The sequence below is a fragment of the Giraffa tippelskirchi genome, chromosome 8 (genome assembly GCF_054371585.1).
Source record: "Giraffa tippelskirchi isolate mGirTip1 chromosome 8, T2T-mGirTip1v1.2.pri, whole genome shotgun sequence".
NCBI lineage: Eukaryota > Metazoa > Chordata > Mammalia > Artiodactyla > Giraffidae > Giraffa > Giraffa tippelskirchi.
In genome coordinates, this window is record NC_137282.1 from 143489637 (window position 1) to 143503367 (window position 13731).

The 13731-nt window shown below is 44.0% G+C and overlaps 2 protein-coding genes and 1 non-coding gene across 5 annotated transcripts in view; 1 reads left to right on the forward strand and 2 right to left on the reverse strand.

Annotated features, from left to right (window-relative positions):
- The window catches only part of LOC145518485 (ubiquitin D-like), a 62722-nt gene that overhangs the window by 12276 nt on the left and 36715 nt on the right, over positions 1 to 13731 (reverse strand). The window lies entirely within an intron of this gene.
- Positions 949 to 13731, reverse strand: part of LOC145518457 (olfactory receptor 2H2-like) — a 49498-nt gene continuing 36715 nt past the window's right edge. The window contains exons 4-6 of the mRNA XM_081523082.1: positions 4872 to 4991; positions 4470 to 4558; positions 949 to 2479 (exon numbers count right to left, since the gene is read on the reverse strand). Of these exons, the coding sequence (XP_081379208.1) occupies positions 1239 to 2192 (954 nt within the window). The 5' untranslated portion in view covers positions 2193 to 2479; positions 4470 to 4558; positions 4872 to 4991 and the 3' untranslated portion in view covers positions 949 to 1238. The remainder of the gene's footprint in view (positions 2480 to 4469; positions 4559 to 4871; positions 4992 to 13731) is intronic.
- LOC145519288 (U6 spliceosomal RNA) lies at positions 4967 to 5072 on the forward strand. The gene has a single exon (XR_014063700.1). It is a non-coding gene; the product is annotated as a U6 spliceosomal RNA (small nuclear RNA).

The following is a 13731-nucleotide window of genomic DNA, read 5'->3' on the forward strand; positions in this document are numbered from 1 at the left end:
ATTCTGGGTCTTAGTTTCTGCATCTGATAAAGGATATTACATGTTTCATAGTATTGTAATAGAGATTAAAAGAGCCAATGTGTGTGAACTACTTTAAATGGTACCTGGGATATCATACTCACTATTTAAATACCTAATAATAACAATACGACAATTATCATCTTTCTGAGCAAGAGTACAGGACTGATGACCCTGGACAGGTCTTAGGTCAGGAGTCTGAGATGCCAGATGTAAAAACACATATTGCCATTAATAGTGCTAGTCACTCAGTCGTGTCCGACTCTTTGTGACTCCATGAACTGTAGCCTGCCAGGCTCTTCTTTCCATAGGATTTTCCAGGCAAGAATACTGGAGTGGTTTGCTATTCCCTTCTCCAGAGGATCTTCCTGACCCAAGGGTAGAACCTGGGCCTCCTGCAGTGTAGGCAGATTCTTTACCATCTGAGCTACAAGGAAGATCCAATAGATGGTGCCAATCCCTCTTTGTCAAAACTGTTCACCAGCATAAACATTTTGATGTCTCCCTCTCTGTCTTAAAGGTTGGTCTGTCATCTGTGGGTGCCAGAGAAGAGGAAACAGTAGAACTGAAGAAGTTAAGGTTTCTCCTAAGCCTCTGTTCTGACTTCCGGCCCAAGTATACGGAAATGTTTGATGCTGGTATGAAAACAACTGCCTGTAATTGTGAAGTTATCTGATGGAACTCATGGGGCCTGGGATTTAGTCCTAACACTGTGTGTGTCCTTGGGTGAGTCTCGGAACCCCCTGGGCTTCACCTCCCTATCTCCTTGCTGTCATGTGGAGGTAAAAGAGAATGAGATAACAAAATAGACACATAGGGAAGTGGAGAAAACTTAAGGGAGAACTAAAGAAACTACAGTAGAAATTAGAAGTGGAGGTGAAGAAATAGTGACGATGTGACAAGGAGGTGAGTTAGAAATGGAAATGATAAAGTTGGGGAGATCAACATTTTGTGTGAAACACAAAATAGGGAAAATATTAAATTTGATTCATGTGTTTTATATAGGGCTACATAACTCCACTTAACACATTTTCAGTTTTTGTTTCTCTCTCTTTGTGTGTCTTTCTCTGTGTCACACATACACACTCACACTTGCATGCACGCACACACAGGGGCTGTCATCCATTTCTGTGGTATGATGGGTCTGAGGAGAGCAGAGTTGTATGGACACAAACTTCCTGACAAAACCACTGAGAAGCTGTTCTTGCTTTTCCAGCACATCAGGCAGTTCTCCCTCGGCTCTCCCTGGAGTTCACATCCTTCCCCAGCAACCTCCTGAGCGCCCTCTTTACCTCCTTGTTCCTCAGGGTGTATATGAGAGGATTAAGTAAAGGAGTGCCCACTGCATAGAAGAGACCAAAGAACTTGCTCCTCTTCTGGGCGTAGGGATTTTTGGGCTGGAGGTAGACAGCAATGACTGAGCTGTAGAAAAGAGTGACCACAATGAGATGGGAGGAGCAGGTCCCCAGAGCCTTCCTCCATGCTATGGCAGAGTTAATCCTCAGCACTGCCCGGGCAATGGCACCGTAAGAAACCAGGATGAGGCTGAGAGGCACAACCAAGATGAAGACACTGGCAACAGCCATCTGGATCTCATTGTAGGTGGTGTCTCCACAGGAGAGGCGAATTAGAGCTGGGACCTCACACACAAAATCATCCACTTGCCGGTGGTGGCAGAAAGGCAGACGGAGGGTCGGTGGTGTCTGGACTACTGACTCCACCAGCCCAACGACCCAGGCCAAGGCCGCCAGCTTCCGGCATAGGTGGGGGTGGATGATGGTGGCATAGTGGAGGGGCTGGCAGACAGCCACATAGCGGTCAAAAGCCATCACAGTCAGGAGGACACACTCTGTGGTCCCCATGAACAGGAAGATGAAGAGCTGGACAGAGCAGCCAAGGAAGCTGATGGTCTTCCTTGGGCCCCAGAGGTGGACCAGCATCTGGGGGACACAGCTTGTGGTGAAGCAGAGGTCCAGGAAGGAGAGATTGGAGAGGAAAAAGTACATCGGGGAGTGGAGCCTGGGGTCCAGCATGGACAGCAGGATGATGAGTGTGTTGCCCACCAGAGTCAAGAGGTAAGAGATCAAGACAACCACGAAGAGGATTCTTTCAAGCCCTGGGTGTTCAGAGAAGCCCAGAAGGAAGAAGTCCCCCAGGGAGCTGTGGTTGACCATGGCCTGTTCCTGTCCAGACCTAGAGGGATGAGGGCTGTCTGAGCTGTGTGTTCCCACCTGTCTTATAGTAACTCACTCTGGGTGCTTGTCAGGTCATACCAGGTGGACATTTCTCTTCTGTTGTCGCTCACTCAACCTCTTTCCCAGCACAGCACCATCCAGCAGCTCCTCTTCCCCTGCTCCTCCTGGTCAAATGTGGTCCAGTGGGAGGGAGGAAACCATGAATGTGCAGAAGACAGATGGAGCTTCACACTGGTCTCAGATTCATTGGTTCAGTTTAAAGGGGGCTGGTGAAAAGCATGGATTAATTAATTCACCCAACATGCATTTACGGAGTGCTGCTGTTTTCAGAGCACTATTCTAAGTGTTGTCTTTTTCCTTATGTATTTTTTGGAAGTAATAGCAAGATATATACTTTGAATACATTTTCTGATTGTAAATGAAGTCTGTAGATTTGATCATTTCTCTATTGTTCTGATGAATTTTTAGAGCTACTTATTTAGACTCCGTGGATTTTATGCTTGTTTATTTGCAAGGCAGCTTATCAGAGATGGAATGCTTTATCTATGAGACAGGTTTTCCCTTTGTGTCTAATGACAGATCAGTTTGCTTGCTTGAGTCACAGAACCAGCAGTCCTGTTTAGTGAGTTGGTCCACGTGCTCAGTCTCTGCCTTGGGAAGCCTATAGGCAGGAGGCGAGGTGGTCCCATGCACACTAAAATCATGGAGGAGATCTCGGGAACGTTGTCAAAGACTCCAAGATAAAGGTCAGGAATACCAACACACTGAGTGAATTAGAGAAAAAGTCAGAAAGATGAAGGACCAACGTGGGTAGGTGTATCAGGGAAAACTTCCTAGAGGAGGTAACTGGATTAAAAAAAAATAAATAGGGAAGTACTGGGGTATAGAAGGTCAGCTCAGGAATGAGGTGGAGGCTGCAGCCACTCTGGCAGTTGAGAGACAAGGACTCAGGATTCTCTGGTCTTACAAGACCTTCAGAAGGCTGCTGGGGGATGGTGGCAGGTGGCAAAAGTGCCCTGCAGCTCTAGGGTGGCCTGAACATCTCCCATCACAAGGTCTCCATCTGTGTTTAAGCTCTATTGCATCTCCTTCTTGCCAGAAAGTTCTGGTTTATTCTTTCTTTTTCTCCCATAGTTCTTTTCTCCTTTATTGGATATATTTAAAAGTACTTTCAGATTGTTATATACTCAAATGAAAGTGTAAGCAAAGCATATCTCTATAGTCTAATGAGTAATAAAGTCAACCATGGTATACGTGCCAACCTGGACTGAACCAACGTCTCAAGTATCTTAGACGCTCCCAGGGGCCCCTCCCTGACTGCTCAATTGCCCATTCCTGAAAGTGTAACCATCATTTTGAGTTCGTTTTTAACATTTTGAATTTTAAATTGTGACTTTGTTTTCTTTTTTGAAGATATATTTTACGTACCATAAATTCACCCTTTTAAAGTGTATAATCTAATGGTTTTTAGTAAATTCATAAATTGTGAAACCAGCACTATCAGTTCCAGAATGTTTCATCTCCCAAAAAAGAAATCCCAGGCCCCTTGAGCAGTCATCACTTCCTTCATTTTCTTTACTATAAAAGCCCTTGTACCCCTAATCAATAACCAACTATTTTTTAAGATTAATTCACCAACTATCATCCTAATATTTTTTTTTGCATTTCTAACTTTCTCATTCTTTTGCCATTTCACTCCCTTTCTTCCTCTGCTTTATTCCTGAGTCTCTTTAAGTGAAATCTTTCTTAGTGAGTCTCTCCCTTTTCTCTCCTTTGATCTGTCTTTTCAACTTTTATTTTCATTTAGCATCTTTCTCCCAGTTCCTTTCCCTCTGACACATTCATTCTTCAGTTTATACATTGATTCAATTTTTGCACCCCAAAAGTACCAGCGTTGTGCTAGAAGCCAGGGCAGGGGTTGGCGGGTCCACTAAAAGGAGTTTTAAATAGTCCAGTGATCTGTACCTGCTCTTGCTATTAGCCACAACATTTGTTAAGTGCTCCCTATGAGTCAAGCTTGGTGCCAATCAACTCTTTGAACACCCGGTTCTCATAGTAACGCTGCAATATGATGTTATTATACCAAATTTACCAAGAAGGGAACAGTTTCAGAGAGGTGAAGTAACTTGGCTAAGGTCAACCAGCCAGTTAGTTTCCGGGCCGGGATTCTAGTCCCTGTTTTAGTTTGAAGCTGTTGAGGACATGTAAAACAAGAAAACTCATGCCTCAAAGGAGGAGAACAAGCTTTTTACTTACCCTCAATCAGATAAAAATCTCTTCTGCTGCCAGTGATGACAAAACTCTTAACTGGTGCCTAGCCTTCTTTTGGACATTGAGGGGAAAACCTAAAGTAAAGAGGAATGGACATCTTTGAATGGGCAGTAGGTCTCTGATCACAATACAGATTGCTAATACTTACTGCTAGGCACTTTTCTAAGCATATGTACATGTGATGTGTTGCAGTTGATTCATACTAGCTCTTGATTGTTAAATTTTCAGGAATTTTGTGAAACACATGCTAAACTATTGGTAGCTTGAATTAGCCATGGCAGCAATATTTACATAACAGAAACTGGCAACACTTCAATTTAGGGCTCTGTCTCCCCACAGCCGAGCTGGTTGTTAAACCTTTGCCAGCACATCTCTAATTGTCCTTACCACAGTTCTGTGTTATCTTCCTCTTGGTGGTGGTGGTGGTGGTTTAGTCGCGAAGTAAGATGAGAAAATTTAAACTAAGGATATTTAAATAGTTTGTGTTCCCTCTGGGCAGCACAGACACTAAAATTAGAATGATACAGAGAAGATTAGCATGACCTCTGCTCAAGAATGTTTAAATAACTTTACTCAGACAATGTAGTTAGTATGCTGATATTTGAAACTAAGTAGTGAGTTTTAGAACTCAATCCAGTATTCTTGCCCGGAGAATCCCCATGGATAGAGAGACTAGGGGGCTACCGTCCATGGGGTAGTAAAAAGTCGAACATGACTGAGCAGCTAAGCACAGCCCAGCACAGTGGGTTGTAGGGGCTCCCCTGCTGGTTCTAGTGGTAAAGAGCCAGATGAAGGTTTGATCCTTGGGTTGGGAAGATCCTCTGGAGGAGGGAATGGCAACCCACTCTAGTATTTTCGCCTGGAGAATCCCACAGACAGAGGAGCATGGTGGGCTATAGTCCAAAGGGTCACAAAGAGTCAGACATGATTGAAGTGACTTAGCACACACTCACGCAGTGGGTTGCAGAGACTGTGCCCCAGCCACAGCCCTGAGCATCTCTGGAGGGAAGGTGAGGCCAATGGAGTGGCGGTCAGATTTACCTATGCTGTGGAGCTCCTTGCAAACAATCTTCTCCCTCTATCTAGAGGAGCTATTAGCCTGTTTTAGTGGCAAGGGAGGTTAAGGATTGACACTGGTGTGGTGGTGGAGGGAGGGGTCCCAGGACTCCCATCCCATGGGGAGGTAGCACTCATTACTCTGCTAAGACCCTGGGGCCTCACAGTTTACAGGCAATTAGCTAGTCACTAGTTATTGTAGAGAGGGTGGGGGGAGCGGCGGCAGGGGGAATATCTAGAGGAGATGTGCCAGCAATAGTCATCCCTGTGGGAGGTAAAAAGGTCACCCACCGATTCTGTCAATAGGGAGAACAAAGTGATCTCTCCTTTCCACCACCTCCTGAGAGTCCCCCCAGGCTTCCAGATAGTCCTTTCAAGCCTCTGATTCATCAATTCAGGATCCCATTTTAATTTTTTTGGCTCTGTCTGCAGTCTTAGCTGCCATGGGCAGGCTTTTCTCTAGTTGTGATGCTAGGGTTTCATAGCATGTGGGCTCTTAATTCCCCAATCAAGGATTGAACCCGCATCCCCTGCATTGGAAGATGGATTCTCAACCTGGGGACCGTCAGGGAAGTCCCAGGTTGCCACGTTTATTTTATTTTTTTAAATTAATCAATTAATTTTATTTTTGGGTGTGCTGGGTCTTCGTAGCTATGCTCGGGCTTTTTCTAATTGCAGCCAGAGGGAGCTACTTTCTGGTTGTGGTGCTTGGGCACGTGGGATCTTCCAGGACCAGGGATCAAACCCCTGTCTCCTGCATTGCCAGGTGGTTTCTTAACCACTGAACCATGAGGGAAGTCCTCCCCTGCTTTTTAAAGTTCTCTACTTCTTCCTTTTCCATTTCAGTCTTCTTGAGTCAGAGCACACTGTAGTGACACAGAATTATAAAACCCTAGGGTCGGAAGAGCACTTAAGGCGTTCAGTCTAACCCTCACTTGATGTAGCTGCGTCATTATCACGCCCCTCCCCCATCAGAGCAGGGCTTATGGAGTTCTCTAATAAATGGCATCCTGGCCCAGTCCAGAGCTCAATGGATCTGTTAGGTGCATGGACCTACCCAGTAGTCATCATTGCAGACCCTGAATATATAACTGGACTGCACGTACTTGGTAGTTGGTAGAATCCCTACAACTGCACTTTGGTCTGTGGAGTTAGAGAGGTGGGAGTGGGTGGGAGATGTGGAGTGTGAGGCACGCACGTTGGAAGGGCTGTGAGAAGGTGACCGTCGGGCTGGGTTAGGGCTCTGAGACTGCTGAGGGCTCGTGTCTTCTGGGCAGGCAGCTGGGGCAGGGCACCACCTAGTGTCCTCATAGCCCCTCCCTGGACCCAGAGAGAGAAGCCCTTTCTCCTGCAGTTCCGCCCTCTGAGAAAGCTTAATGTCCTCACTGTAAAGGAGAAATCTTGAAAGGAATTCTGTCCATTAATGCATAGCAGTTATTGAAGCTGAATTTGGAGCTGAATCAATATATTGGTAACTGGTATGCATCTGCAAATAAAATAAATATAAATGTGCAATGTCCTTACTTTTAAAGAAATTTAAAAGTTTTATACTTTTGACTGGGCTGTGTGGCTTGTGGGATCTTACTTCCCCAAACAAGGATTGACCCTGCACCCTCAGCAGTGAAAGCACAGAGTCCTAACTACTGGCCACCAGGGAATTCCCTACTGTCCTTCCTTTTAAAAATACTGCCAGCACAGGGACCTCCTTGGTGGTCCAGACTTTGCGTTCCAATGCAAGGGATGTAAGTTGAAAACATCAATCAGAAGCAATATTGTAAGAAATTCAATAAAAGCCTTAAAAACAAATAAACAAGAACAAAGACACCAATATGTTTTTAAAAAATACTGCCAGCACATTACTTATACATTGCACACCTCATTTTGTTCATTTGCTAAATGATCTCCTTAATTTCATGTGTGGCCTTTGGTTAACTCCTAGAGGTTCTGAAATGGTTGTTTCTATTTTGTCCAAATTTATTAATTAGTTTTGAGAAAAAGATTTGCTGGAACCTCTCACCTAGGCATTCTGCCTCCACTGAATTTCTATTCTAATCATCAGTAAATAAAAATCCAAAGTAGGTTTGAGTTTGGTTTGCATTTCTAAAGCATTATTTTTTCTATTCTATTAATAGTGTGTTTTCAGAGCACTTTCTCACATTCTCTCATGAGACTTTACTCCTAGAAGGAAAGGAAGCATCTTCCCCAGGGAGGACTCGATGGGTGGATTGATTTGGTCAAGGCCACTCCATCATCCTGAGGCAAGATGGGAGGTTCATGGGCTTATGCACTATTTACTCCATCTCCTTAACCTGTCAGAATTCCCACAGTCTAATTCTACTCCTTATCTGATTTATTTTTATATTCCTAGAGAATAAACAGGGTTTCCTCAGGTGGCTCAGTAGTAAAGAACCAATGCAAGAGATGTGGGTTCGATCCCTCGGTTGGGAAGATCCCCTGGAGAAGGAAATGACAACCCACTCCAGTATTCTTGCCTGGGAAATCCCATGGACAGAGGAGCCTGGCGGGCTACAGTGCATGGGGTCACAAAAGAGTAGGGCATGACTTAGCAACTAAGCAACCAAAACTACAGAGAATAAATAAGGTGAGAATATTCTGTCTTGAAGAGAATTTTATTTTTTTAGGACATGGAGCAAGAGAATCCATGCTGATGCTGCATTTGTAGCCAAGGATGTGTGAGAACTCCTGAGGAAAAAAATATTTTTGATCAGGAATGAAGGCAGCTGGGGAGTCCGGGTCTGTTCTGTCTCTGGGAGGGAGGTAATTTCACACAGGAAGGGAGGAGCAAAGAGGGATGGCCAGGATCCCAGGTGTGTTTCCACACTTCTTCAAAGGGCGGCATTTCCCCGAACTCTAGCCTTCACTGGGTAGGAAATCCCCTGGGTTAGTCTTTTCCGGAAGGACCCCTGTTTCCTCCTGTGACAGTTGAAGGCTGTACATCCCCAGCTCCAGTGGGCAGGTTCTCCGTTGTCACGAGGGTCTGGCCAGTCAGGAGCAATATGACACTCAGTGGGTTTGGAGGTGAGGATTTCTATTTGTGAAATCTGTAAGGGGAGGGGGACTTACTGTAACTGACAGGAAGGGGTAACTGACACATCTCTAAAACTCTGTGTCTTAAAGTATAGCATATTAATAGATACAGATATGAGACTCGGTTATGCCAACAGTTCAGAAAATGGTGACTGCCGAAGAGATGGTTTATTACTCAGTTTCAAGAGGAGGTGGCCGTGCAGGGTCACATTAGGAAGCAGCAAAGTTGGTCAGAGGAAGAGAGAGGAGCAGAGAACTGTGGGGGAGAGGCTTTCTTGTGGTTTTGGCAGAAAGGAATGGACAAGACAGAAGAAGGAGGTTGAGAACTAGCTAGTTTGTATAATTTCAGGGGACTCTGACAAAGGGGCTGTTTCTAGTTGTCTGGAACCTGGCCCTAGTGAGATTAGGGCGGGTGGATGGTGGCCTGGAGTGTGAGGGCTTGATGAAGGAGGTGGTTGGGGCCTGAGCACTGAGTTCAGCAAAAATAGAAGTTTTTCTGGAACTCTCTTGCTTTTTCGATGATGCGGCAGATGTTGGCAATTTGATCTCTGGTTCCTCTGCATTTTCTAAAACCAGCTCGTACATCTGGAAGTTCATGGTTCATGTATTGCTGAAGCCTGGCTTGGAGAATTTTGCGCATTACTTTACTAGCGTGTGAGATGACCTACTATAGTGCTAGCTTTTCATGGCCATCTGCTTAGCAGCTAATGATTGAGCACAGAAACTGGTTCCCATCGGGGCATGGTGCATAGCTGGTAGCCAGTTCTATCTTGAGCCAGTGACGGCATAAAAAAGATACATACCCCTTCCCTCACCCCTTTCTCTCTTCCCTCCTCTCTTTTGCTCAGTTGAGTCGCTCAGTCGTGTCCGACTCTTTGCGACCCCACGAATCGCAGCACGCCAGGTCTCCCTGTCCTTCACCAACTCCCAGAGTTTACCCAGACTCATGTCCATCGAGTCGGTGATGCCATCCAGCCATCTCACCCTCTGTCTTCCCCTTCTCCTCCTGCCCCCAATCCTTCCCAGCATCAGGGTCTTTTCCAATGAGTCAACTCTTCCCATGAGGTGGCCAAAGTATTGGAATTTCAGCTTCAACATCAGTCCATCCAATGAACACCCAGGACTGATCTCCTTTAGGATAGACTGGTTGGCTCTCCTTGCAGTCCAAGGGACTCTCAAGAGTCTTCTCCAACACCACAGTTCAAAAGCATCAATTCTTTGGCGCTCAGCTTTCTTCACCTTCCAACTCTCACATCCATACGTGACTACTGGAAAAACCATAGCCTTGACTAGATGGACCTTTGTTGGCAAAGTAATGTCTCTGCTTTTTAATATGCTATCTAGGTTGGTCATAACTTTCCTTCCAAGGAGTAAGCGTCTTTTAATTTCATGGCTGCAATCACCACCTGCAGTGATTTTGGAGCCCAGAAAAATAAAGCCTGACACTGTTTCCACTGTTTCCCCATCTACTTCCCATGAGGTGATGGGACCAGATGCCGTGATCTTAGTTTTCGGAATGTTGAGCTTTACCCAACTCTTTCACTTTCCTCTTTCACTTTCATCAAGAGGTTTTTTAGTTCTTCTTCACTCTCTGCCATATGGGGGGTGTCATCTGCATATCTGAGGTTATTGATATTTCTCCCGGCAATCTTGATTCCAGTTTGTGCTTTTTCCAGCCTGGCATTTTGCATGATGTACTCTGCATATGAGTTAAGTAAGCAGGGTGACAATATACAGCCTTGACGTACTCCTTTTCCTATTTGGAACCAGTCTGTTGTTCCATGTCCAGTTCTAACTGTTGCTTCCTGACCTGCATACAGGTTTCTCAAGAGGCAGGTCAGGTGGTCTGGTATTCCCTTCTCTTTCCAAATTTTCCACAGTTTATTGTGATCCACACAGTCAAAGGCTGTGTCATAGTCAATAAAGTCATAGTCAATAGAGCAGAAGTAGATGTTTTTCTGGAACTCTCTTGCTTTTTCGATGATCCAGCAGATGTTGGCAATCTGATCTCTGGTTCCTCTGCCTTTTCTAAAACCAGCTTGAACATCTGTTTCATGGTTCACGTATTGCTGAAGCCTGGCTTGGAGAATTTTGAGTGTTACTTTACTAGCGTGTGAGATGAGTGCAATCGTGCGGTAGTTTCAGCATTCTTTGGCATTGCCTTTCTTTGGGATTGGAATGAAAACTGACCTTTTCCAGTCTTGTGGCCACTGCTGAGTTTTCCAGATTTGCTGGCATATTGAGTGCAGCACTTTCACAGCATCATCTTTCAGGATTTGAAGTAGCTGAACTGGAATTCCATCACCTCCACTAGCTTTGTTCGTAGTGATGTTTTCTAAGGCCCACTTGACTTCACATTCCAGGATGTCTGGCTCTAGGTGAGTGATCACACCATCATGATTATATGTGTCATGAAGATCTTTTTTGTACAGTTCTTCTGTATATTCTTGCCACCTCTTCTTAACAGCTTCTGCTTCTGTTCGGTCCATACCATTTCTGTCCTTTATCGAGCCCATCTTAGCATCAAATCTTCCCTTGGTATCTCTAATTTTCTTGAAGAGATCTCTAGTCTTTCCCATTCTGTTTTTTCCTCTATTTCTTTGCATTGATCACTGAGGAAGGCTTTCTTATCTCTCTTTGCTTTTCTTTGGAACTCTGCATTCAAATGGGAATATCTTTCCTTTTCTCCTTTGCTTTTTGCTTCTCTTCTTTTCACAGCTGTTTGTATGGCCTCATCAGACAGCCATTTTGCTACTGAATAGGTAATACATACACAGGAAACCGAGAAATGAAATATTGCCGGCTGTATCAGAAAACAGTGTCACAGTCATCAGCCATTGCAGCGCGGGTGAGCTGGTGAGCCCTGAGGGAACTCAGGAAGGAAACAGAGTACCTGCCATCTAGCAGCCCTCAGACTGCAGATGCTCCTCTCAGTGAGCCCTGAGAGAGCTCAGGCTGAGAAAACAGGATACTGGCCCCAGAGAGCTGAGATGCATACCAAAGGAAGGATTTCAATGAGCCCAGACTCTTACATCTTCCCATAGCTGGAAAAGCACTAAATTCCTTAAGATACCTAGGTTTCTTTTATTAACAGTAATCTTTTATTTCTAGTACCTGCCCTTTGTTGCAAAACTCCTATATATCCTAGCTTCCACTTCACCTTCGTGAAGCAGTTTTCTCAGGGTTACTTGAGATGTTGCTCCAGTGCTTAAAGTTGTTGGCATGTCCCCTGAAGAAAACACAACCCTTAACTTTTAGGTGGTGAATATATTTTTTTAGTTGACAATGCAAAACTAAAAACAGTAACAGCACAAGGCACGTAGTAAGTAAATCTCCCTCCCATTCCAGTTCCTTAGGCAACACAGTTTCTTTCCTCTCAGAGATATTGCAAGTATGCATATTTCAGCATATGTGTGTGTATATTTTTCTTTTTTAAATATCAGAAAATTGTACATTTTGTTACTTGATTCTTTCAGTTAATTCCTCTGTATGCACTTTCATTTATTTAATTCCTTGTTGATAAATGTTGTTTCCATTTTTTGGATGACAAGTAATACTACATGAATATGCTTGCACTGATACATATCTTATTTCATACATATATGAGTATACTGATGGAATAAATTCCTAAAGTGAAATTGCTGCGTTTAGGATAGATAGATGAAAAAAAAAATAGTTATAGCTTTGGTATCACAAATGAATTATGTAACGTATATAAACTCTAAAGTGTAATTGTGTCATAATCAACACTTACGGTTTTTACATTTTTATGACAGCTTGATGACACACTATATGACCTTGAACACTAATTGTTGTTTTGCTTGAATTTATTTCCCTTTAGAACATTTATGTTTTAGGTTATAACATTATTTCATCTTTAATTGTCTGAATATGTGTTTTGTCTTGATTAATTAATAAGGCAACATACATTAGTTACATTCAATACATTGCTTCACTAAACACTAAGCTCCCAAAGTTAAACTCTAAATATGACAGGATGGGGCTTCCCTGGTAGCTTAGCTGGTAAAGAATCCGCCTGCAATGCAGGAGAGCTGGGTTGGATCCCTAGGTTGGGAAGATCCCCTGGAGAAAAAAATGGCAACCCACTCCAGTACTCTTGCCTGCAGAATCCCCATGGGCAGAAGAGCACGGCAGGCTATTGTCTCTGTGGTCCCCAAGAGTCAGACACGACTGAGCACAACACAGCCTGTGACTGGATGAGCTATCAGAGGGTTCTTAAATGTCTTATTTGCTGTTGAAAATCTTCAAGTGACCCCTTTCAGCTTTAGATTGGGCTTCATTTGTTTAAAAAACAAATATACTCTGAATTCCAAAGTAGCTTATCTCTTTCTCTGTCTCTCTGTGTGGTTTTGCTTGTTTTGAAGAGTTGTGAAGACTATCATACTCTCTGCAGTCTCCTTGGCCTTGTTTTCTTTCACTCAGCCATATGTGGCATGTCCATCCATATCGTTGCTTGCAGGTATAATTCAACCATGTTTATTGCTGATGCTCTTCTACAGTTTAGTTATCTATGTCCCTATTACTGAAAGGTATTTGGGTTGTTTTAGTTTGGCATGTCCTTTTTTTATTTTGACAAATATTTTCAAAATGGTAATTCTTTGAGATTAGACAGACTTTCCCTACAGCCATTATTAAATAAGAACTCACAGATGCATTTTGATTGAGTTTGGTTGGCATTTCTTTTTATTTATCTATGGCTATCTGAGTCTTCCTTGCTGCATGGACTTATCTCTAGTTTCTGTGAGTGACGACTTCTCTCTAGTTGCAGTACACGGGCTTCTCATTGCAGTGGCTTCTCTTGTTGCAGAACACGGGCTATAGGGTCAGCAGGCTTTGGTAGTTGTGGCATACAGGCCCAGTAGCTGTGGCTCCCGGGCTCTAGAGCACAGGTTCAATAGTTGCGGCGCATGGGCTTACCTGCTCCGCGGCATATGGGGTCTTCTCCGACCAGGGATCGAACCCGTGTCTCCTGCATTGGCAGGCAGATTCTTCATCACTGAGCCACCAGGAAAGCCTTCTGAATGGAATTTCTGAAGCAATATTCCTGATCTTAAGGTAGTTTTACAGACTGTTTCATGAGCATTTTGAAAGAGATGGAGAAGAGGCTTCTGCTCCAGGGAGT